The sequence below is a fragment of the Macadamia integrifolia genome, chromosome 12 (genome assembly GCF_013358625.1).
Source record: "Macadamia integrifolia cultivar HAES 741 chromosome 12, SCU_Mint_v3, whole genome shotgun sequence".
NCBI lineage: Eukaryota > Viridiplantae > Streptophyta > Magnoliopsida > Proteales > Proteaceae > Macadamia > Macadamia integrifolia.
In genome coordinates, this window is record NC_056568.1 from 20,286,015 (window position 1) to 20,311,680 (window position 25,666).

Here is a 25,666-nt window from a genome sequence, read left to right on the forward strand (position 1 = left end):
GTGTCAGGACCTATGGGCCAAGGGACAGTCTAAGCTAGACAGTTTCTATGGGGCGTAGGCCTCCCAAAAGGTAACGGAGAGTGATGATACTAGTTCTGTTCAAAAGCTCACACAGGGTACATGCCATGGGAGAATTATCAAGGGGTGATTTAGAATCAAAAGATTCTAACATTAGATCAAAACAGAATTTGTGGAACCCAATCACAGCAAAAATGAAGTGCAAATGTAGTGGTTAAGGTTGATAACCAAGTGGTGACCCACAACGACCATTTGCTATCTTGGTTCAATTAAAATAATGTGGATCAGATTGAAGAGCATACTCTGCGTAGAACTAGCACCAAGGATCAAATAGAGAGTATCTACTAAAGTATTACACACAATTCAATTAGAAGTAACAGGTAACTTCTTCAAAACAGCCATCAAACCAGCAATGCTTTTTGAAGCTCAATATTGTGCAAAAATAAATAACATTCTTAAGATAAATGTGACTTAGATGAGGATGTCGAGATGAAAAAGTGGCAAGAACAGAAGTAAAAGTATCATAGAGAAACAAATTTTGCGTAACTTAAGAATGATGCCAAGAGGAGATGAGATAAAGGAAAGCCAAAAGAAATGGTTCATCAATGGGAAAGGAATAGCAATGATGCACAAAAGGAGGAGTGACACAGTGCAAAACAGAGGAATTATGAGGACAATGAGAAGGCTAAAATGGTTTGGCGTCAGGTGGTAAGTAAAAGGCATGAATCCTTGCCTAAATAATGAACATTGAATAGACATAATTGAACGACAACATTCATGTAGTCAACCCTGACTAGATGGGATGCGGCACATTCAGCTCAACTGTAATCTGCTCAAGAACTTCCACACAGTGGGATAAACAAATTTCCACCTTCAAGTAATTTGAAAACAATTATTGGTCAGGAACTGAAAAAAGATTTTATTCTTCTAATCTCACAACAAAGGTACCAAGCCAACCCAATGCAGAAGACAAAAGTGCACTTGAGTTGAGTGAGAATATGATTTTACAACATGGATCAAATCTTTTGCCACAACTATATCAGTGGGCGTGTGTGTGTGTGGAGGGTTGTGGAGGAGGATGAATTTACATTCTATAATCAGCATAGCTCAGTCTCTACTTTTAAAAGCCAATTAAGAGGTCAAAAGGACAACCAAGGGAGAATATCACAATAAACATTGTGATGTAGAACATAAAGGAACAAGTTCTAGCCTTGCAGAATCAGCACTAAAAACAGAAAGAAAACTAGATTGGTGGTATTGTCAAATAGTCAATGGACTAAGAGTTTCCGGGTATCATTTACCCATCAAACTGCCAAGGTTCAATACTTGGACAGTTCAAATTAGCAGATACCAGGTAAATGAAAAATGTACAGTACAAGCTAACAGCCATAATAAATTCCTACAAACTTTTTTTTTTTTCTTGTAGAAACGCCATACCTGAGTGGTAACCTTACGTCCTCACAATGTACAAGAACATTTACAAGCCAAGGCTATTACACCAAAGCAGTTCAGATCCTGTACAAAACCCCCAAACTATCTGATTTTCTGGCAACCATTTGACCTGGACAGTTGAATATCTGGTCCAATTTAAAGCTTGAAAGATGATAGTACTCAAGGCTTATTTGGAAATTTTTTTTCTCAAGTTGAATATTTGATAACCTCTCGATTAAAAGCATACTAATTAGTCCCTTTTTCATTGATAATCAGATTATCGATGTTTTGCAAACTGACCTTAATTAATTGGACTGGCTGATTTGAAAATTTTATCAATGGAATGTCTTGATTATTAAGCATATCAATTAAAACCTCCTAAACTGAAATCACATTTTCAAAAATTTTGAAAACTAATCTAAATAAGTAAGTTTTGAATAATTTGCATTCTTTTCTAAGGAAAGAAAATATCGGTTACTCCTTGATGAATGGGCCAACCAATCAGCACTCTTAATTAAAATTTTCAGATCTTAAAAGATTACTTCAATTAAACCCAGCATTATTAGTACTTTCAAAAAAATTTCAAACTTTACTGTCTTTATCAGCATACTCTACATTTAAAAAGAAAGAACAACAATTGCCAATTTAGTATTAAAAATCTTGTTTTACAAAAGGAAAGAATATGTATATAAATGATGGAAGTCAAAAGGTAACAGGGCACATTCTCTTTCCTATGTCAGTAGGTTGACGGTTTTAGACACTATGGCCAAGTCCTCTTAACCCAGGACATTTCAGATCAGACTCCAGGACAGGTTTCATAAAGTTTTGGTCAGCATAATGTTATAAAAGTCCGATGACACGGAGAAATCAGCATCAGGCCCATGTATGCCCAACTGACCAGCTCCTAGCAAACGGCCTCAAAGGGAACTTCTACTAGAACCAAACTTTTAAAAGCATACCAGACATCAGAACACTTGAGCCAGTAATAAGTAATCCAAGCAGTCCAACCACGATCCATCCATGTACCCAGTACAAAAGCTTGCAGATGGTTCTTTAGAAATGATTTAGGCAAATAAACATAGTTTGGTATGGACCGGATGGCAGATTGAAAAGCTCCAACATTTAAAGCATCTGTGGACCATTCTTCATGACCATAAAAGGTTTGCAGTGTAAATAGAATCATTTAAGAAATGGATGGGTATCGGCATCATAGCAACATTAGAGGACAGGTAAGAATATCACCAATAATTTATGTCAAACATACAAATATTTTGATCATTTAGAAGCAATTTTAAATATGTATCATATTTCACAATGTTTGTGAGCAGTATCCTTTTCAAAATATTATGCATCTGGTGGGTCGAGAGTGGTAATTGGCAGTTAATGCAATAAAAAATGACATAAAAGAAAGAACGTAATAAGTAGAGGAGCAGTGTAAAGGTATGTAAGAGACAAGAAACCCAACTGAGGATTTTACTAGAACATTTCTTGCATACTGCCAAAGGTCAACAAATGTGGACAACAGATTACAATATTTGAACCACACTCAAAATCCTAGACTTCTTTTGGCTTTGCATCACAACACCAAAAGACTTTTATGGGTCCACAGCCTTAAGACTCCTCCTGAACTTAATTTGACAATCAATTTTCTCTACATGCAAATCACAACATTATCACTCATGGTTTAAGTGTTCGACTGCAAACACGAATTAAATAGCCTATATTAAAAATAGTTTACCCAGTCAATACTACTCTTCTCAAAAATCCTCAAATATTGATAAACTGCCTCATTATGCAAATTCTCAGAACCGCTAAGGCCTTTCAAGATGAATTGTTTATTTCACATGAAGTACAATTCATGCAGGAAAACCAGACCATACTCATATTCCAAATGCCTAAACCCAAACCATATCAAAGTTAAGAAAAAGAACAGTAAATGAAATATTTCCTAACCCACCCCACCCCCCCCCCCCCAAAAAAAAAAAAAAAGAATGGTCCCAGATCACATTGTTCTGAAGCAGTAGACTGTATTTTTTCTATTCCACATAAACATTTTCCATGTAAAAGCTTGTGTCAAAAGATAACAAAAATTTGTGATAAATCATTACAAGAACAATATGGTTGGAAGAGGTGGAGGACAATGAAAAGTTGAGTCCATTGACATCTAGTTGCTAAGCAAGAAGGGTATCTACAGAATACTACCTGAAGGAGGGAGAATCCCAGTCAAAAAGGGTTCTCTTCTTTCTTACACATTAATCTTTCCTTTTTCAAAATGGGCAATTCATAATAACATCGAGATTCTTATTTGATTTAAGTACCATTATACTATAGTGCAGCATAATTTGTAAAGCAAGAGGATAGTATGTACAATAAGAAATATTTAGGCTAATACATCTTTGCTGGGTGAATAATATTAGAGTTCTGGGATTGCGCCAAGTACAAAGAGAAGTCTTTCGCAGAAATTAGACCATTAGAGCTGATTAGGCACTCGAAGAACTTGAGGTATCAAGGAGCCCTCATTTCCAAGAGTTTAATTTGGCATTAACAGAAACTGTCGAATCTATAATTGGTGATGCAGTATTAAAATAAAAGAACTTGATAGAGTAATCCCAAAGTTTTTATAGAGTTCTGGGATTGCGCCAAGTACAAAGAGAAGTCTTTCACAGAAATTAGACCATTAGAGCTGATTAGGCACTTGAAGAACTTGAGGTATCAAGGAGCCCTCATTTCCAAGAGTTTAATTTGGCATTAACAGAAACTGTCAAATATATAATTGGTGATGCAGTATTAAAATAAAAGAACTTGATAGAGTAATCCCAAAGTTTTTATGTACCTAACGTCTGGATCGCCTGTCTATGCAAGTGGTTACCAATAGTCCACTGGTCACACCATAAGAATTTGGAAGTGGAACAATCAAACAATGCAATTATTGTGAGTATGAAATCTTGCAGCTTTCCTGCTTATAAGAATTGGCATGCAAAAAGCCCTCTAAACTAACTTTCTTGGATAATATATTCAGATGAGACCTTGGCTACCAATTACTTTTTTGACAGGAAATGTCCTCTAAATATTGTTTCATTTGTGTCAACGCTGAGGAACCTAAAAGCATCTTTGCATGCATTATATTTGTTTGCTCAGATCTTCAGAACCTTTTTCTAAAGTTTCTAGCTGGATGTCTTCCTTTCATCTAAAATGGTTGATTGATTCAACAGTCAAAAAAATAACAGCATCTGGAGTTACAAAAAAATTAGCAGAAATCAAGACTTGATTTTTGCTTTTATCAGGATGCTGCATTTTCCTTAGTAATTGTATAAATCAGACAGAAACACAACAGAGAAGCATCTGCCGACTAAAGAAAAAGGCAAAAACTTTATCGATGGGCACAATTAATTGTGCCAAGTGGAAGGCTGATATGGCAACCAATTCCAACCACTAGATATTTAGGGTTGGTCTAGATTTGCCACATCAAATGTTGAAAGAATGTTTTCAACTCCTATCACTAAATATAGAATCGAAAGAATGTTTGGTCCACAAATTATCAACTTGAGCACAATTTCTTATAAGACTTAAGACTTAAAGGAGGATATTATGGGGATGAGGAGAAAGAAATAAATTACAATTACAACGCTTATATCACCATTATCCAAACTCCAGGGGATAGGGGATACAATGGTAACATTACCACAACCGACCTAAAAGGAATGTTGGCCTTCCTCCAAAACTCTCCCCAACCCCCCACCGGAAAAGAGAGAGAGAGAGAGAGAGAAAAGAAAAGGAAACAAAACTATTAGTAATAACCAGGCTCCAGCCTTCTAAAGGTCTGTGCAAATTAAGCACCAGTTCATTCACATCAAATATTTTTAAACACTTGGATCCACTTTCCATTTAAAGGTCTATAGCGTTATAGATCCTCTTATTTTTTTTAACATCTTGGATGCACTTACTTGGTAGAGCTAGTCATTTACACTAAGTCTAAAAAATTCCCAGGAATCACGTGACTCCATTCCCAACATAAAGACACCAAAAAGGCTCTTCATCTTCTCTTCTCTCTGTAGGTAGCACCAACATATTTGCCAGCTTAACCATGTTAAAATTAATTTACTGTATCAATGCAAATAAAGTAAGCATGATATCCTTCAGTGATTCAATAATTTTTTTTTTTTTTTTTTTTTTGGGGGGGGGGGTGGGGGGGAGGGATGTGCACCAAGAAACCATTAATCAAAATAGATTATGAGGAAAAGCATCTTCATGCAATGATTAAATTATATCATATACACTCCACAATTGTGAGCGACATAATCATCCATTCCCCAGTAATATTATTGAAATGCACAAGTTCACCAAGAGTTTTTATTTCTAAAGAGATAAAAAATCTCAGCAGAACAAACAAGAAGTTTATGAGTCTTCTTTATAAATGCAGAGACTAAACAACAATACAAAAACAAATGCATCCAAGCCCACTTTATGATCTGATTTCTAATTGATAGATCAATACAAAAGGGTTTTATTTCTAAAGAGGAAAAAAGGTAATCAAAACAAACAAGAAGTTTACAAGTATGCTTTATATAATGCAAAGACTAAACAATAGTACAAAACAAATGCATCCGAGCCCACTCCATGATTTCATTTCTAATTGATAGATCAATACAAGGCCACCTGGAGATCCAATGAGCCCATTTAACTCATGAGAACTTAAACTCAGCAGAAGTCAGAACATTATCAATTGCAATACATTCCAAATAGTATCATCAGCAGAAGGGTGGGAGTCATATTCTGAGAGTTCTTTCTTTCCAGAATCAACACAGAGCAGCAGGGCATAAACCCAAACAATATGAAACCTTCAGGGCAGTTTAAGAGAATAATGTCCAGCTGCCAGATCAGTCCCAGACAATTTCAATCCAGATCAGAATCAGATTTCTCAATCCATTGACAGAATCCCACAGAATCACTGAGGATCAATTCAATCATGTCAGTGGATCAGATGATCCATCGTATAATCACTAGGGATTGTCCCAACCATAGTTAGTTAAAACAGAAATGGCAAAAAACTTTGTTCGGTACAGTGCATTTTAAATGGTTTAAAAATCGAACAAGACAGTCAAAAAACAGTCAAACTTTTGGAAAAAAAGAAAAAGAAAAAGAAAACCGACGGAACGGATTTTTTAACATTTATATTTGGACAATATGGGACCAAAAAACGGCAATATACACACATAAATCAACTACAACATACAAGAAAAATATAAATAATATCCACCTTCATTAATACGTGCGATACCAATCAGTCTTCAACTCTCAATTTGATCTTCACAGACACATGTTTTAATTAGGCTTCCTGATTCAACATAAATACGAAAATAAGAAAGGTTTGGACTTTGGATGCAACTGGGGAACCCAAGGAGTATACTTTATCCTACTTTGAGTAGTTATTTTCTGGGCTGGGTTCCCATCATTTATGGGCCAATATAATTTATATAAAATTTTATCAAAGCAATCTCACAACACTTGGCTCTTTTTAGTTTAAAAAAAAAAAAAATGTGTTTAAAACGTATTTAATACGTGGGAGGCAACCGAACGCGATTTTTGCCATTCCTTTGAGAGGAGTTCGCCTGTTCACGTTTAAAATGCCAAAAAAAGAGACGGCGTTTTAAATGGGTTTTAATTAACTATGGTCCCAACCAATAACTGAATCAAATAATATCAACCAATCATTTAAGTATGCTTTAGGCAAGGATTAAAGTATCGTTATCAGTCGCCGTATCAGTAGGCTAAATTTAAGATACGTATTGGAGGGTACCGTATCGTATCAGAGATACGCTAAAGATACGTACATAAATGGGCAGTATACACATTTTCATACACTTTTGCATATAAAATAGTTAAAAAAGCAATATATGACATATATCATGCATAAAGATTAAAATGGAAAACATTGTACTGAGAGAGAAATATATTCAATTGAAATTATTCAAAAGGATGAGGTTTCTTACATGTAGTAGTAGTTTATTGATTTTCTAAGAAATTTTAAGAACTATGAACAAATTGACGCAATAATCCACGTTTGATGCAATGTCTTAGTTTTGTTTTACCTAAATCTACTCCCCAAAAAAAGAAAAAAAGGGGAAGAAAGAAAGAAGAAGAAGAAGAAGAAGGAAGCAAAACAAACTTAATTTTTTGGTCTTGCCATCCAACTTCTTATTATAAAATACTATTAGAACACTTGAAAAGGGATGGCAACAGCTAGATCAATTTCTGATCATTTATGCTGATGTTGTGGATGTAGACTACTTGTAAAATTGTGCCACATGCTCACAGGGCCAAGATCACAACAAACTTAATTGTTTCATCTTGCCATCCAGCCTAAGTTGAAGTGTTTCCTACGAAGTGTACCATATGCACAACGAGAGAGAGAGAGGGGGGGCATCTCTGACTACCTTTTTTTTACAAAGAAGAGATCAAAACTCAATAGAGAGATCATACCATTGAAGGATGCATCTCGGAATATCTTTCATTAAGGACATACAATAGTCAGGTAAAGTTAATGGCAGAAATGGTAGGAAAGACAATGGTGAAAAACATAATAGATATATTGAAAATTTATGGTTGGTCAAGTAATATAGATGCTTCCTACACTTGCTTCTAGTCTCTAACTAGATAGTACCCACATCTGCTCTATGCATTTCGTGTGCATCACACGACAAACTTAGCAACTTGAGCAATCATGATATGAGATACAACAATCAATTTTGTGTAAGGATCAATACTCTTGGCTTGTTTGCAAGGACACACAACATTAAATGGAAATGATGATACTAGTTGCCGTGATGATGCTTATAGAAATTAAGAATTAAATGGAATGGAGAAATCAAATGTAAGACACTTATCTGGCTGCAAGGACTCTGCAGATGTAAATTGGAGGAGATGATCAACATAAGGATGTCATAATTCATGACAAAAAGGATATAAAAGAACGGTAAATCAAGATTGAGAAATCTATTGGATAAGTATTTGCCAAAAAATCAAAAATATGTTGGGTAAATGCAATTGTGCTTCAAATTTTGGAAACTTTAGTATTGCCAGCGAGAAGAACAAGCTCTATTTCGATAGTGAAATGGCTAATGTAGATACGTATCTTAAGTATCAGTGAGTATCGGTTTAATACGAACCGATACACATGTAATTCAATTGTACGTATCGAGAGTAATAGTACATATTGATGAGTATTAGAGAGTGTCAAACGATATGGTACGAAACACTTCGATACTCCTCGATACATAATTTCTTTTAAATATAAGTGTATTGTATCAGTGGGTATCGTATTAATGCCGACCGATATCAATACGGTACGATATGCACCGATACTTTAAAGTTTAAACCATGGCTTTAGGCTAAGGCCTTTACTAATTTAGCTATCATGCATCAATGTCATACTAGGAGAGCAGAACCACAGTTGACCAAATTAGAAAGCAGACAGCATTCAATAACCCTTGCTGAACACCAAATAAGCATCATTACTGATTCTCCCTCCTTTTCACAAAAACTGCATCAACGAAATGTAAACATTTCTAAAGCAACAACTGCATTTTTCTTTGGGGGGGGGGGGCTTTGCTTACAGTTTTTCCTATTTAAGTTGCTGTAAAAACATAGATGCAATGACGCACAACAAAAGCAAATGAAGAAAAATCGCAGGAAGAGAGAGATAGAGAGAGAGTTAGTTTGTAACTCTAAACTTTTCTCAACATTTCATAGTTCTTCCGTACGATCGACAGTTAAAAGCCACTTAAGAAATAAACTTTACTTAATTGTTGGGTGGAAAAGAACAACTATTCTTGGGTTATGGCACAAACACAAGGCCAACCACTTATTGAATGGCTTGATGAGTTGAATGTCCTATGTTTGCAACAAAATCAAAAAGTACGGTAAAAAAATAGTTCCCAATGCATCCCAGTCCATCATAAGGCAGCAGCAAGACTCAGGCATGTCTCAACTCTCATGACCATTGACTACTATTTCATGCAGAGGTCAGTTCATCTTGCTTATGGCCCCATCAAAATGACCTTCTGTACAGAGAGGAAAAATAGAAACAATGGAGTTGAACAACATGAGTTTTACAAAATCCTGATACAAAGAAACAGGTAATTCACACTTGACATAAACAACAAGATTGCGGCCCAAAAACCATTGTAGATCGACGATTTCCAATCATTAATACATACAGTTCCATAAGCATATCTTGAGTTGGTACGGAAATGGGATCTCCAATAGCAGAGACAAGAGATTCATATGAAAAAACATAAGTAAACAAGCCTCTGCTTGTGCCTACAAAGATAAAGGTACATAAACAGCCATCACTAGACAAAGTAAATAATGGTATCAATCCCATTTAGTTTGGCTGAGTTGGGTTCACACAAAGTAATAATGGTTTAATCAAAGTTTTGCTTATTGGTCGTACAAGGAAATTTTTCAAGAATAAAGTAAACTAAATCCACCATCTACGATCTTATCCCAATTAACGAAAAAGGTCTCGATACTTTTGATATCCCAAAAAAGGAATCACCAAATTCACTGATGCAATTTTAAAAAGAGCCCTGCAAGAATCCAATATAAAATATGTAGATAAATAAAAGCCCTAGAAACAATCACTCTGTTACGTGCTTAGGCATGCGTGTTTGCATCGAGTATGCATCGAAGATGTGTGAGATGTTTAGTTGTTATTATTTAAATTATTGTATCTGAATTATATGTAATTACAGGTAGTTACGATAGTGCAGGAGTTATATTGGCAGTCATGGATCGTGACATACATGGTAAGAGTTATTGTAGGAGTTAAGGAGTTGAAAACTACTTGAATATAACCTTTTTAGTATGAGACGCATGAAAGAAGATGTAAGTTGAAATTCCCTAAACTACACATGTGAGTAAGAAGCTAGCCTTCCTCAATAAAGCTAATTTTCCTCCCAAGTAATCTCCATTCTCTTCCTTTCAATTCTTATCCTTGCTTTATTTCCCTCCTTCTTATTATACTCCTTACCAAGATAGGTAAGCGCAATCATCCCTCTTATGTACCAACTTGGTATCAGAGCGGGAATATGGACCAACGAGGGGAAAAGCTTGAAGATGAAGTGAGTACCCTCAGTGAAGGACAACAACGGATTCTCCACGAGCAGAAGCATATTCTCTGACGCAGATAAGTCACCTAAATAACTTATTATACTGGGAATAAGCTTCGGGTTGGGTTATGTATGTGTTGAGCCGTTGATCCCATTTGTTTTCATTGTAATAGAGCATTTTAATTGGCCTAAAATATAGATAGAAGGTAGGAAAACGGGATTTGCTTCATTAATGAGATTTGAACCTTGTTAGTGGGAAGCCATAGTTATCCTTCTCTTTCTTCTTATTCACTGGTTTTTTCTTCCTCAGCATCTGATTCCATTCAAGCTTGTTATCTATTTAATAATTGTTTGGGTAGGTTTATCACCCTCTTTTATTGCTGAAAACAATTCTTTCTGAGAACCAAATCACAACAGAAAGCATCCCAATTTGGGCTGGCATATACCTGTTTTTTAGCCTATTTTGTTGAAAACGAGATTCAGCATCAATGGGAATTTACGCATCAGATCAGGGAGATCTTTTTAGGCATACAAGGCCTCCCTAAGGTTGATTCTTTTTTACTTTTTGAGTTAAATTTCTGATTTGGGTTTACTCGAGATCTTCTCCAAGAGATGTTTAGCCACCTAGGGTTCATCCTACCAACCCCCACCATTCTCTCCCGACTCGATGCACTCTTTGAGAAATTCAGCACCTCTTAACATCATACTAAATATGAGGTGGGTGAATTCTCAAGGGCTACCGCCCTTCCACCAGAGATACGACAACCAAACCCTCAAATGGCCCCATGTTTTTTCAATTCCCAACAAACATTCACTCCAAAGTTGGTCAAGTTACACTTCCCTCGTTACAATGGGGATGGAGACATGACCAGTTGAACATGCAGGGTTGAGCAATTTTTTAAATTTCACCATACGCCAGAAGAGGAACGAATGGCATTAGCCTCCTTACATTTAAAGGGAGATGCGCAACTATGGTAACAGCTCTTCAAACAAGACAAAGGAGAGTAACTTTGGGCCTTCTAAAAGATTACACACTCGGTTTGGTCCGTCTCAATTCCAAAACCTTTTTTTCTGAGAGAGACAGCTAAACTGCAGTAATTAGGAATAATTCATGACTACTAGGCAAAGTTCAAGAAGTTGTTGACCAATGTTGGACATCTTCCATCCAAGCGCCTATTCAATTGCTTTGTCGACGGACTTGAAGATAACATCAAAACCGATGTTCTAACTGGCCAATCCACTACACTTTAGGAAACTACTGGATTGGCTCGATTGTACGAGGCCCACAAGCACTCACTTGAGAGAAAGAGCATTCTAACTAACATAGAATCAAAGTTCAACTCTTGCAATTTGTTGACTCACTTCATCGAAGATGCAAGAAAGGAAGGCTAAACGACTTTGTTACAACTGTAGTGAGCATTTGTGCATGAACATTGATGCAAGAAATTCTTCTTGATTGAAGGTTGTTACAAGGAGGAGGAGGATTTGGATATCCTAAAAGTCGGTTTTCAACAAGTCAACTTGAGGGCAGACCAAAGTCTAGTGGGGAGGAAATTCTTACATGCTTAGACACGCATGGCTGCATGGCGCATGCATGGAAAGACACACGGGATATTTAGTTATTATTTAAATTATTGTATTTGAATTATGTGTAGTTACCTAGTTACAGTAGTGGGGGAGTTATATAGGGAGTTATAGACCGTGATATACACAGTAGGAGTTATGTAGGAGGTAAGGAGTTGATAACCACTTGAATGTAACCTATTTAGTAGGAGACACATGAATGAAAAAGCAATTTGGAATTCCATAATCCATAAACTACTCTTGTAAGTAAGATGCCAGCTTCCTCACTAAACCTATTTCCTTTCCCTCCTAAGTCATCTCATTATCTTCTTTATTGATTCATATCCCTGCTTTAGCGCCCTCTTTCTTATTATACGCCTTCTTACCAAGATGGGGAAGTGTGATCATCCCTCGTGCGTACCACAGTCATTTTCATTTTCAACAACATTAACTGATTCAAACATAGATGTTGGACTTGCATCAACTAACAGTTAAACTATAATTCAGCTTGAAAGATATACCAGTGCACACACGCACATAAGCAAGAGAAACAGCTGCTCAGATATAACATAAAGAAATAGGAAGCCTCAACAATTTCATAAGAAAAAAGCTCCCAGATACTTAAGAATGCACCATTGCCGCATTGCGTGCCATATATAACGAAGCAATCAAACTTAGTTCACTAATTCTTACAAAACGTACACATTATGACCGAAAATTATTCCGGAAGCGAAGTAAAAAACTTGAGAAATTCAAACCAAACTCTAAGCTACTGTCTTATCAGACAGAGAAGTCCAAAAGTACAACGACTTTGACATAAACCCTAGCGACAAAGCACAGAGAACAAGCACAGAAAGCACCCAAAATAACTTAAAAAAAAAAAAAAAAAAACGATTCTGAAGTAGAAAACAGCAAATTACAATGAATTAGGGCAAGAAAACATTAAACGAACAAAAAATCAGATAGAGAATTAGACAAACCAAACCTTCTTCTTCCACCCTTCCGGTGCAGGAAGCTCAACCGAGACCACCTCATCTTTGCTTTCCTGCTTCTCCATCTGACTTTCGTTCTCTGTGATAGCGATTTCCTCCTTATCTACAACGCTCGCCATGATCAAGTTTCCTCTTTGCTCACAAGAAAGAAAGAAACAAACGAAAACAGTAACGTTCCCGCTCTCACTGCTCCTAACTGAATAACACGAAAAAACCAAATCTTTAATTTTAACGAAAAATATGAAAAATATAATCGAGGTCTGGTATTTATACGACTCTCTCTCTCTCTCTCTCTCTCTCTCTCTCTCTCTCTCTCTCTCTTCAAATAGAATCCAAAACTGTATTGAAACGTTGGACTTGATGTCCGGACTCCGGACCGGACGGTTCAGGACTTCAAATACTGTGAAGTGAACAAAGAAAAAATGTATTTTGTCCTTTTGTGGTTGTTGACGAGTCGATTTGACGATTGAGTCCCTTGGAGTTCGCCCCTTTACCGTGAAGTGAGGCTATGGAAAGGACCGAGGACGGAGACTGGTCATGTGGGGACCACGTGGGCTCCCGCGGAAACCGTTGTTTGAAATGCGAGTTAGAAGAAGGTCCATTGCCATAAATACCCTTAAATCACCTATGCATTGTCGTAAATACCCTTAAAATGCTATTTCACCACATGTGATAATATCGGGACCGACGGGTGGCCTGTCAACAGGAGAGGTCGTTGGGGGATCTTTCTTTAAATTGCTAAGGAATATCCCATTATTCCGGGTCCTGACACGATTCAACTTGCCCGGGTTCAACTCGGCCTCTTTCATCCGTTTTCATAGGTCGTGTTTGTTTGCCTAGAAACATGATGCATTTGTTTTTCTCGAAAACTAACTAAAAAAAAGGGGGGATTGAAATGCTAAACGTCCCTGTTCCCCACGCCCTATCAGGGTCCTGTGAAATTACCCCCTTGCCCCTTACATGTTATTTGGTGGATGCCCATATGTGTTCCTCCATTGGAGGGCATAGGGAATAGGGATGATTACCGTTCTTTCTACCGAAAAAAAAAAATTGGTTTTTGATACGCAAACTAATCACCCAGCGAGATGCTGACACATGGTAGCCAGCAACCTTGGATATCGAGATCGAAAGAAGATCTAGCCCTCCTTCCATGGCAGAGTTGTAATAGGACTCTATCCCACCCAAGGATGAAGGGCAACACGATTCATTAAAAGACAGGAATATTCCACACAAAATAAGGAGACTCATGGGATATGATCCTCTAAATTGCCCCAAGCCCATCAAAATAATAGGACGTTTCCTGGTAGGACTCTATAGGATCCAATCCTATAAAGAAGAGGGAGGGACCAAGTGAAGGTAAGCTCACTATCTCACTTGCTATTGCTCTTAAATTACTATTGCTCGGATTCCTAACTTGGGCGTCAAAAGACTAACCCTGAAGTCATTGTTTTCATTGCATGAGTGGTCTCCAATCGATGAAGGATTCTCGAGGGATACAGTTTTGTATGGATCAATTTGGCACAGATGATAAATAAGAAAACTTTTTTCCTAGAGGAAAAGAAAATGAAATCAAAACTTGAAAAAAATAAATACATTCATAACCTTTTCAGGAAGCTGTCAGACAGCCACACTTTCTCTGATTTAACCCTTGTATAGAGATACTGGACTATATATACTAACAATATTTCTAGATTGTTTCTTGAGTGCAACTAAAATAGGTTGTTTCATTGGTAGAACAGTTTATATCAAACATCACATGAAAGCACTCCAGTGGCCAAGTCAGCTAATCTATCTTTGGGAGCATTTGCATCAATAGAGTTTAGATAGTCAAAGTTTTTACATATTTTCCACCCATTAGCAATCATCTCAGGTTGCAACTTGACTGGCAACTAAAGAAATGGAATAATTCACTTTCCCCTAAGGTTCAAAAATATTCTCTTAGGTAGATTCTATTTATGTGGCTGCCATCTGCCACAAGGGTTTCAGCTACTTTGTTGCTTCCGAGCAGCAACTAAAATCGTTTGCCTTCTATCTGAATCTGACTTCCTATCATACCATAACTCATACTCATGAAAAATAAATTAATTTTCACAAATAACAATGGATGTCTACCTTGCTTCCTTTGAATCATGTTTACAACCACAAAAATTGTAATTTGTGGATTTTCGCTTGGGAAAATACCAAAATTTTGTCAAGCAAAAGTAGGTTAAAACCCCCTAATTTAGGCCAATTTTTGACAAAACTTCAGATGGTGATATCTCCCTATTCAACTGTCCGATTTTGACATACCATATATAGTTGGAAAGATCCTTTTGGGTAATATCTAATGATGTGGATATCTGACACAAAATCGATCGAGAACATAGTCAAAACAAAACACAAATTGAGGAACATGTATAACCATAATTATAACGAAATAATAGCCAAACAGTTTCATCTTCGCACCAATTGACCCAAAGCCTATCCATGGGCTTTAAATGACAAAACACTAATATCATGAAAGTTTTAATCAATTTTGAAAAGGTTTGAACACCCAATTTTTTTTATGGGCAGAACGGTCATTCCCTGACACACGTTCTTTGGGAGAAGTGCCAGACTAGATTCCACATTGTCTGGAGGGCTCTCACCAGTGACAAAATTGAGGTGTGTGCAACTAACCTTGTGGACTGGCCTACCAAGGCATGCACAACAAGCTAGCCTGTAGGGCTACTGTTGATCAGCCTTTAGTTGGCCTTCAATGCATAGTTGGCAAAGCTACCCACTATTTTTTTTTGGTAAAGGAATTTTATTAATGAGAGAAAGCACAGCCAGTACCATTAGCAAATAAGTGAGTAGTAATGGAGGGGGGAGGGGAAAACATAATAGGAAGGGTTTGTTGAGTAACAGCAAGTCAGCAACAGCATTAGCTTCCCTGAGGCTATGTTGATTTTGATGTGTATGAAGTTTCCAGCGAGAAGGAGACAGTAATGTTAGGATTTTTTTGTGGGCTTAACTGATACCGATTGATCCATAAGCAATAATAGACCCACTTTAATTAGGAAACTCCTAGCTCTTTCCATTGTGAGAGTGGAATAGGGTTTTAGGGATTCTATTATAAATAGAATACTGACGGACCCTGCAAGCATTACTTTAATACTTTATTGATTTTGGGAGCACGACTTTCTCACAAGAGCAAGTGCACAGAAAGAGAGGAAACCCTAGAGTAAGAGGTTGCAGAAGATCTCAGTAGAAGGACGAACTACGTAAGAAGGACTCCACTTACGTAGTTCGTCATTGTCATCTTCATGAGAGTAATGTTTAACCACATGGGACAGAGGTTCATGATCTATGCATATGGGGCTTCTAAACTTACACAAGTACTTCTCTATTCCCATTTATGATTCATGTCATGGATGTCCCATTGATTATTATAGATATGGTAAATCTATATGGTTATGTATTTTAAGATCTATGAATGGAATACTTTATTGATCTTGGTTTAGGGACTATACCCATGGTTAAATATCTTTTATGATTCTTGTATTCTAAATACTATAGGGTTATTCATATGTTTAATATGATAAATGATCCTTAACAAGTAATAATATTGGAAATGCGCCACGAGCAGTCTGTCATGAGGCCCTTGAGAATGTTGATCACTAGAATGTTATCACTCTTGATGATGATGGAAGATACATTCAAGCTAGTTGTGAAGATGAGTGCTTGTCTAATTGCTAGAGCTTCGGCAATGACAGTGTTGTTGTGACCAAGTCCTCCAGAGAAGCAGCATATAAATTAATTATTGCGGCCACGGTAGATATTCCACCAATCCCAGCAAGTTTGGGGTTCCCTTTGCTGGAACCATCGACATTGAATTTTCAGAAGCCAAAAGGCGAGGGGGACCAGGAGAAGGATAGAGAAGGGCGATTTAAGCCTAATTTTATAATGAGATGAAAACTCATTGGCTTCCCTAATGGCTTTGAGTAGAATCAAGGTTTGGATTAAATTGATTTCTCTAAAGATGAAGCCCCCAATACCAAACCCAAATGTTCCAAATGACGGTACAGAGAGAAGGGCAATTTTGAGAAGGATGTTTTAGGTGGTTGGCCAGAAGTTGGTGATACATTGTTGACCGTGGTGTTTGAGTGGTGGAGGTGGTTGACCCCATACCCACAAGGCACCATATCTGAGTTAAAAGAGGGCAAGAAAGAAACAGATGATTGGGCTCCTGTGATTATTGAGAACAGAGAGCACACATTGGGTTTAGAGAGAAACCACGTAGATAAAGGAGTTTGGGGAGCGATAACCTATTATGTGGAGTTTTCCACAGAAGATGGTGGATCTTTGGAGTAATTGGAAGATGCCAAAGGTTCAACCACATGTTAGAAGAAATTGATGAAAATCCGTTGATGGTGATGTTGTACGCTAAGGCAACCGTGAAGCATCTGTTGGACGGTGTCACGGTGCTACCCACACCATCTTATTAGGGATGGGTAGTATGGGAATGGGAATTGATAGGATGATGTAGGCAATCTCTAGCGGCCATCAGTGGAAAACAACATCACTGTGCCACGTGCGATCCATCTGATTGATGATCATTGAGACATATGTAGGAACATTGAGAGGGAGGGGGAAAGGAGCCGCTCAATAATCTGACCATGGATTGATGGACTCACCATTGTCCAATTACTTGAAGAGACCAGCTCAAAGAAGGTCTCGAGCGGAGCATGCCGATTTCCAGCCCCATGATGTAGATGTGGCGCATGCTGCTTCCAGGAAAGTAGAGTGTGGGAAGTAGCAGAGTGAGCTGGCCTTGGCTGACCAATAGTAGAATTTTTTTTTAGAGTGATTTACATCCCCCTCCCCTGTAGTTTGCATTTATTCCCCCCCCCCGCTCTCTTATGTTTTAAAAAATCCCACATACCTCCCCTGTCAAATAATTCGGTTAGTAAACTGTTAGTTGTGGATGTTAAAGTACGATTCTGCCCTTCTGCCTTTACCAAAAATTTTATTACCAGGGATACCCTTATCCCTATCCTCTAACCCAATCCATATAATCGAACCCTGACTTTCACGTTTTCACTCACCCCATCATCACGGCAGGGATTCTTGGACCTTCACGACGACAAAGATACTGACGGCGATGGAGATATCAATGGCGAGGTGTGACAGTTCGACGGCGACAAAGGGATCGACAGTGACGAAGGGACTAGCCGATCTCCACCGCCCTGTGATGTATGTGTCTGAAACCAAATGCCTTACTCTTCCCTTTCTCCACCTCAACCGAAACAAACAAATCACAGAGAGAAAGAGAGAGTAGCGAGACTTACTTTCGTTGTCCCTTTCTCCACGTTCTTCCTTGCTTTGTTTCAAAATAGTCACCTTGTGCTTGAAGCTTCCTTGCACAACCGTACCTCCCCTGTAATTGAATCTCTATTTATTTACTATCTCTTCTTATTTTTTGGTGCAAAAGCTTCCGAGGGGAAACAAACCCCAAAGGCAGCAGAGTCGCCCTTTAATCTCCAACAAATCCTCATGAAACAAAGATACTCATACCGTAACTCCCTATATTTGAATCTCTATTTTTTTTCCCTTTTTTTTTGATATATGAAACAAAGGTGAGTGAGTTTCGATTCCGATATGAATCGGGCTATATTCCTATTATAGTTCAGTTTTTTAGCAGGTAAAAATAAGACTATCTGGCTTGGAGATGAAATCCTCCATTTATTTATATAAGTGTGAATGTAATATGGGTATACAAAAACATATACCATCCAAGACAGTAATGTCTACTACTCTTCAAACTTATGGATTTCTATGTTTTATTTGCAGTTAGATTATGTCAACTTCAAGTGTTAATGATAGCAATACATCTATATTGAAGTTTATCAACGTCTGATGTAAATGTCAAAATCCAAGAAGGGCATTAGCACGTATATCCGAGTCAAGGTCGAATCCAAACATGCTATACTATTGTTGCCCAGAAGCACCAAATGGTTGTGGATTTTTCTCATGGTGTGGACCTGTAAATTCCACTAGCCTATTGCAAATTATTGGTGGCAATCCTTAGAACAATTCCCAGACAGTGGTTGGTGAAAGCAGTCAAGAAAAACAACAGAAGAATGAAAAGATGCGTGCTTTGAAAAAGAGAGTGAAGCAGTTGGAGAAGTCTTATGGAATTATGAAGATTGTACTTTGTGTTCTTGTTGGTCTTTATTTACTATTATTAGTTAAGAATTGACAAAAAAAAATCCACTGCAATGTAGGTTATATCTGTCTTATGTAGCGTTGTATGTAAGGACCTTGTTGTGACAAGTTCTATTTAAAAAAAAAAATTTGGCAGCATTTTTACTAATATTTTCCATTTAATACTCAGCCTGTGGTAAATATTAATATTGCATAATACAACTTAATCTTTCAAATCCACACAAATAACACCACTGTTTCCAATCCACACACAATAAAATCCACGCCATTGTTTTTGAAATCATATCCAGAAAACAAAACATAACTCCATTGTTTAAAACTGCATACAAACATAAACATACTTTCAAATCCCACACAAAGGGATACAAAATTAACAGTCTCAAACTCCACTCTCATTAACTGAATTCCAAATCACCCACAACATAAAGATCTTGTCCTTCATTTGTTAGTAGCATCTACAACTGCATTTGCCTTTTCCGCTTTCCTTCTCACGTACTTGGCTGACAAATGTGCTATTGTTCTCTGCTGTATAGTATCTTGTGTGCCTATTACATCTGCCTGTGACCTTGTCATTCTTTACGAGCTGCAGATATCTTCCCTTTGATGATCACCCCTTCGCTTTCTTTACACATGAATAGACAACATATATATTAGTATTAGTAACCTAGAAAATATGCAATATCAACTGAAAAGAATTAGCCATACCTTCACACTAGTTGATACCCAATTCTCTGTATTAGGATCTCTTAGACATGTCCTTTTGTTGTGGCATGTTTTCTTGCATATGTCACATCTTACGCTTGAAGACCTCTTCCTGAACTCACTAGCAGGAGGCTCATCTACTATTTTTTTCTACTCTTTTTTGGTCTTTCTAGCCTTCTTTTAAGTTCTGGAGGCTGTAGCATACCGGTGTAGTGAGTATAACTCAAATCAGTCAAATCTAGAAGCGGTTGGATCATATCCTCGTATGTATCCATATACTTCTTGACACTGTAAAATTCATCACAGTAATCATCAATCTTCAACCGCATATGTGAAATAACTGTCCCTGCATGTAGACATGGCAATCCTGTAGACTCCCATTCATGACAACCACATGTTCGGTCCATCAAATGCACAACAAATCTATTAGAATGAAAATCTGTCACCTCAAATGCAATCGGACTTGATGAATGGACTATGCAATCCCTAGACTTTTGCAGAATCTTGTTTAGTTTTTTCTTGACCCTATGTGTGACGAGATCCTCATGCACATGACCAACTCTGTAATTGTTATATCTGTACAATCTCTCTATTATCTTAATCCGTATTTCATCAATCACAATCAATATGGGCTTATCTCTTACCTTTGATATCCATTGGTTGAAAGATTCAGCTGTGTTGTTTGTAATGTGGTCACTCTTAGCTCTGATGTCAAATGCATGCCTAGACCATATCTTTGGGGGTTGGATATCCAACCAGTCATATGCTTCTGAATTAATTTCCTTGATAGCCTTCATCTCTCTTTCAAAATGGACAGTAGTATATGCACGTGCAGTAGCCCAAAAATGGTCTCTTAATAAAATACCTGGATATTTGGACTTGAAGTTCTGATATAAATGTCTACAACAAACTCTCTGATGAGCTTGTGAGAAAAATGTAGTAATGGCATCAGATAGTCCCTGCACCAATGTCATATTATAATGAATAATGAATTCCAATACATAAAAACCAAGAATATTTGAATAGAATGGCAACAACTTACCTTTTGCCTGTCTGGTATGAATGTCGGAGACAGGTCTACACTGCTATCTCCAAGAGCTTCACATAAGCATTCAAGGAAAAAAATCTAGCTTTCTTTACACTCGACCTCAACAACACCATAAGCAACTGTGTGCAAACCATTATTTCCGTCAACAGAAACAGCTGCCAAAAGCACTCCACCATACCTACCCTTTAGGTGACAACCATCAAGACCTATAAATGGTCTGCATCCTTTAATGAAACCTTGTATGCATGGTTTGAAACCAACAAACACTCTCAAAAACTTAGGATTCTCTGTCATTTGTTCTTCATAGCATTCTGCAATTTAAAGGTATTGCCAGGCATCTTTTGTAAAATCAAATCCCCATAATTAGGAAGTCCTGCATAAGACAGGTTATATTTCCCAACATTTATTTCAATTGCCATATTACGTGCCCTCCACATCCTCTTGTAAAGAATGTTGATTTTGAAATTTTGCCTCACAGATATAACCAAATCCTTGACAGTTAAGCATGGGTTAGACATAAGTGATGGAGAAATCTTCTCAGCTATCCACTTTGATGTAGCAGACTTATTGTCTAAGTCTCTGATACATGTATGCTTTGGATTGAATGTCTTAATCATATATGTGATCCCATCGGCTATTGGTGAAGCATGTACTCTCCATGTACAACCCTTTTCCTTGCATATAACAGTTACTCTTGCTTTCTCATTTTTTTGTCTCACAATTTGAAACCCTTCCTGAATCACAAAATCCTGTAAATGTGCCCTAAAATGGTTGACATCTCTAAATGTAGCACCTTCCATAATGTTTATCTCAGTAGCATTACCACCAGTACCAACATCATCAACATCATCATGTTCAGAATCAGACTCAAATATAGCACCTTGACTGTCATCACTGATTCCCTCATTCCCCTTCTCCATAGCAGTCCCATCCATTTTAGTCCCATCAGACTGATTTTCATCCCTAACACTTTCATCATCGGTGTTCATCATCAGTGTTGTCACCACTTTCTTGACCCCAATCTTCATCACAACTCAGTGAGCGAGAAGTATGGTGTGACTCATCGGAATTAGTAGCACTGTTACTAATAGCCTTCAACATCTCAGATTCCTTCGGGTCAATACTATTTGCAACACCTATACCAGTTGCTCTTCCTTTCACAGCAATAGCAGTAGCATTAGCAGATGCTTTCCCTTTGTCAATTGCATTTGCAACAGCATTTGCTGACCCAACAGAACCACTACTACCACCACTTGTTGCTCCAGTGATAGCTTTGCATGCACCAGAAGGCCTTCTAATTGTTTGTTTTTCCCTACGAATCCCCACACGATCATGTACTCTCTGTGCCATACCACCAACATTCTCATCACACTCATTAAGGTCTTCTCTGTATACAATATCATTAGGGTAACCATTGACCCAATACTTGTCTACATGACCATTGCTAACTTCAAGATCATAAACATATAATTCGATTACATCCACTACATCCAAACCCCACAACATTAACATGGTATAATCATTTGTAACCTCATGAACAGTTCCAGTATTGGACACATGTTTGATCTTGAAGGTGACATTTTGTCATTCAGGAATATGCCTAAGAATTAAATTGTAAATGTCAAAAACCATCTCTAAGTATGCATACCTATCCGGGTCAATGTATTTTCTAAACACTTTCCCACACCAATTAAACTCTGTGGCAACCACGACAGGCGTCGCTGGACAGAAACAAGGAGTACAATGCAAATATAGTAAGCAATACAACCAATGGAGTTAAACATGAAATCATTCCATTTCATTACCAACAATAAAACAGAGAAACAAATTCTCAAAAAAAAAAAAAAAAGGCCAACCATTTCATTACCAACAATAAAACAAAGACAAAAATCAGAGAAACAAATCTAAATCAGATAAACAAATCGGTCCAAAAAAAAAACCAACAATTTCATTACCAGCAATAGAATAGAGATACAAATCAGAGAAACAAATTGCTCAAAAAACCCACCCAACAATTTAATTACATCATTAAACAAAGAAATAAATAAAAGAGAAAAAAAAGCATACTATTTCATTACCGAATCAGAGAAACAAGTTCAAAACCCAACAATTCCATTACCAAATCAGATAAACAAGCTCAAAAAAAAAAAAAAAAAAAAAAAAAAAACCCTACAATTCCATCGATTGCAAGTGGGCGTGTGAATGTATTTTGAACAAGGCCGCAGCCTCCAATCGTTGTCGCCGACCGTCACACGATTGCAAGTGGATAACGTTCGTCGTTCGTCGCCATCAATCGCTCAGCGTTACTCGCCGCTTGCCGCTGTTTCAACCTCTACAGGTGAGAGACGAAAGTGAAAGAAGATAATCTTTTATCTTCTAATGGGTATAATGGTCATTACATTCTACATGGATGATTTGGGTATTTACAAAATATTTTAAAGCTTAACAGACATAATTTGACGGAGTCATATTTTCTGTCAAATTTATCAAAATAAAGGGGAGATATGTGGAATTTTTAAAACAAAGGGGAGGGGAGTAGAATAAATGCAAACTACAGGGGAGGGAAATGGAAATTACTCTTTTTTTTTTAATAATGAAAATAAAAAGGGATCAAATCACTATTAAAATTAAGAGAAAAATATCACTCCCTTCCCCTAAACTATGTCGAAATATCAATATGACCTCACACTTTTTCAAAAATATCACTCATCTCCTCTTAAATAAAAAGGTTCTATCTAACGTCCCCAATTGTTTGAGACGGTGTTAAATTAGCCAATTTTTTCTCATAATGCCTAAACTACTCTCCTAAACATGAAATACCCATTATACCCTTAATGAAATAAAACCCTCTTCCCCTTCCCCTTCCCCTGTTTTTTAAAAGTTCAAACCCAGTGGATTTCCCTTACCCTTTCTCACTGAACCGAACAGAGAAAGAAGCTAAAAACCTGCAATTTCTCCAATTTTTCCCATCATCTTCTTCATTGAAGCTCACACGCATCCAATTTCTCGCATCATCTTCTTTATTGAAGCGATTGGAGCTCTCGGTTCTCATTTTTTTCCGTTCTCTCTGCGATTTGGAGCCCTAGATCAAGGATACGACGGGAGTAGTCAAGATGGACGAAGTCAGCATCGGTGGAGAACTTAAGGAGGCGACTGGCAGCAAATGTATCGGCAACGAATCTAGAAACAATCATCTGAGAAAAGATTTGATTGTAACTCCTTGAGATTTTGGCAGTTTCGCATAAGATTATCCAATAATGTTAATGTTAATGGCGGTAATAGGGCAGAAATTTGACGAAGACAAATTTCCTTGACTGCATGTCCACTCTTCTCATTTAGTAGTCGTTCAATCACCATCGTTCTCTGTGTTGGATCTTAGTCCATTTAAAGCCAGACTTGAGCAGGCTAGCATTTATTAGTTCAAGCCTCCAACCAGACAGCCAAAGGGATATTTTTTCATTCTTCCATATCGTACATCAAACATATTGGAATTTAAATTTAAATTCAAAGGAAATATCACTTCCCCGAATCGCAGAGAGAACTGAAAAAAAGGAAAACCGAGACCTTCAATCGCTTCAATGAAGTAGATGATGTGAAAAATTGGTTACCTGTGAACTTCAATGAAGAGGATGATGGGAGAAATTGTAGGTTCTTAGCTTCTTCTCAATTCACGGTTAGGGGAGAAAGGGCAAGGGGAAATGGGTTTGATCGAGAAAGGGAAAGGGAAAGGGCAAAAGGGGTTTATTTCATTATACCTATAATGGATATTTCATTTTAAGGATGATACTTTAGGCATTATGAAGAAAAATCGATTGATTTAACAGCCATTTCAAACAACTGGGACGTTTGATAGAATCTTTTTATCTTTTTATTTGGGAAGAGATAAGTGATATTTTTGATATTTCAGACATAGTTCAAAGGAGGGAAATGATATTTCGTCTAAAATTAATGAAATCACTCCATTGGCATGAAGGCTTTGATGTCTCTGTAGGAACAAAAAGACAAACTATTCTATCGGTAGGGATGGTCATTAAAAAAACAAAATTAATTGCCGTAAAAGTAGGTATCGATGGTTACCAAAAGTCTCATTCGAACAAGACTTAAATACGATCTTATCCGTTTTGCAGTTAAACCTTCCCATCCACATAGGGAAGCGTTCCCACCAATGCAATCACCTCCAATAGCACTTGGGGTTTTCACAAAACCCTAATCTCACCACCACCACTCAAGTACAGAGAGAGAGAGAGAGAGAGAGAGAGAGAGAGAGAGAGAGAGAGAGAGAGATTGCAATTTACTATTTCTTTCCAATCAAAAACACTTTTGGAATACGTATGATCCAAATTGGAACAATCCCAATAACCACCAAATCATATCTTTTGTATGATTTACAACTAAGATATGATTTACTTGTTATTATAAATCATAATCCAGAAAGTCGTAAGAGAATGATTCGTTGATTCCCTTAGACATCATCTCCCTTATCTTAATATAAGATCTCATCTCACATTAAGATCCCCATCCAACGGCCATAAATAAAGAGTCTATGACCAATCATAAAGACGCTACATGAATAGGTTGGACTAGTAGGAAAGGGGTAGAATCCTATTGGGATTCCA

At 37.3% G+C, this 25,666-nt stretch overlaps 2 protein-coding genes across 2 annotated transcripts in view; both read right to left on the minus strand.

The window, feature by feature from the left end:
* Window positions 1-25,666, minus strand: part of LOC122057813 (methyl-CpG-binding domain-containing protein 11-like) — a 31,429-nt gene that overhangs the window by 3,345 nt on the left and 2,418 nt on the right. Inside the window, exon 2 of the mRNA XM_042620105.1 lies at window positions 13,108-13,406. Within this exon, the coding sequence (XP_042476039.1) occupies window positions 13,108-13,233 (126 nt within the window). The 5' untranslated portion in view covers window positions 13,234-13,406. The remainder of the gene's footprint in view (window positions 1-13,107; window positions 13,407-25,666) is intronic.
* LOC122094781 lies at window positions 20,231-21,985 on the minus strand. The gene is made up of 5 exons (XM_042665383.1): window positions 21,382-21,985; window positions 21,143-21,286; window positions 21,045-21,100; window positions 20,647-20,961; window positions 20,231-20,290 (listed from the first exon to the last, which is right to left on the minus strand). Exons 1-5 carry the CDS (start codon window positions 21,983-21,985, stop codon window positions 20,231-20,233), a joined length of 1,179 nt encoding a protein of 392 aa, XP_042521317.1.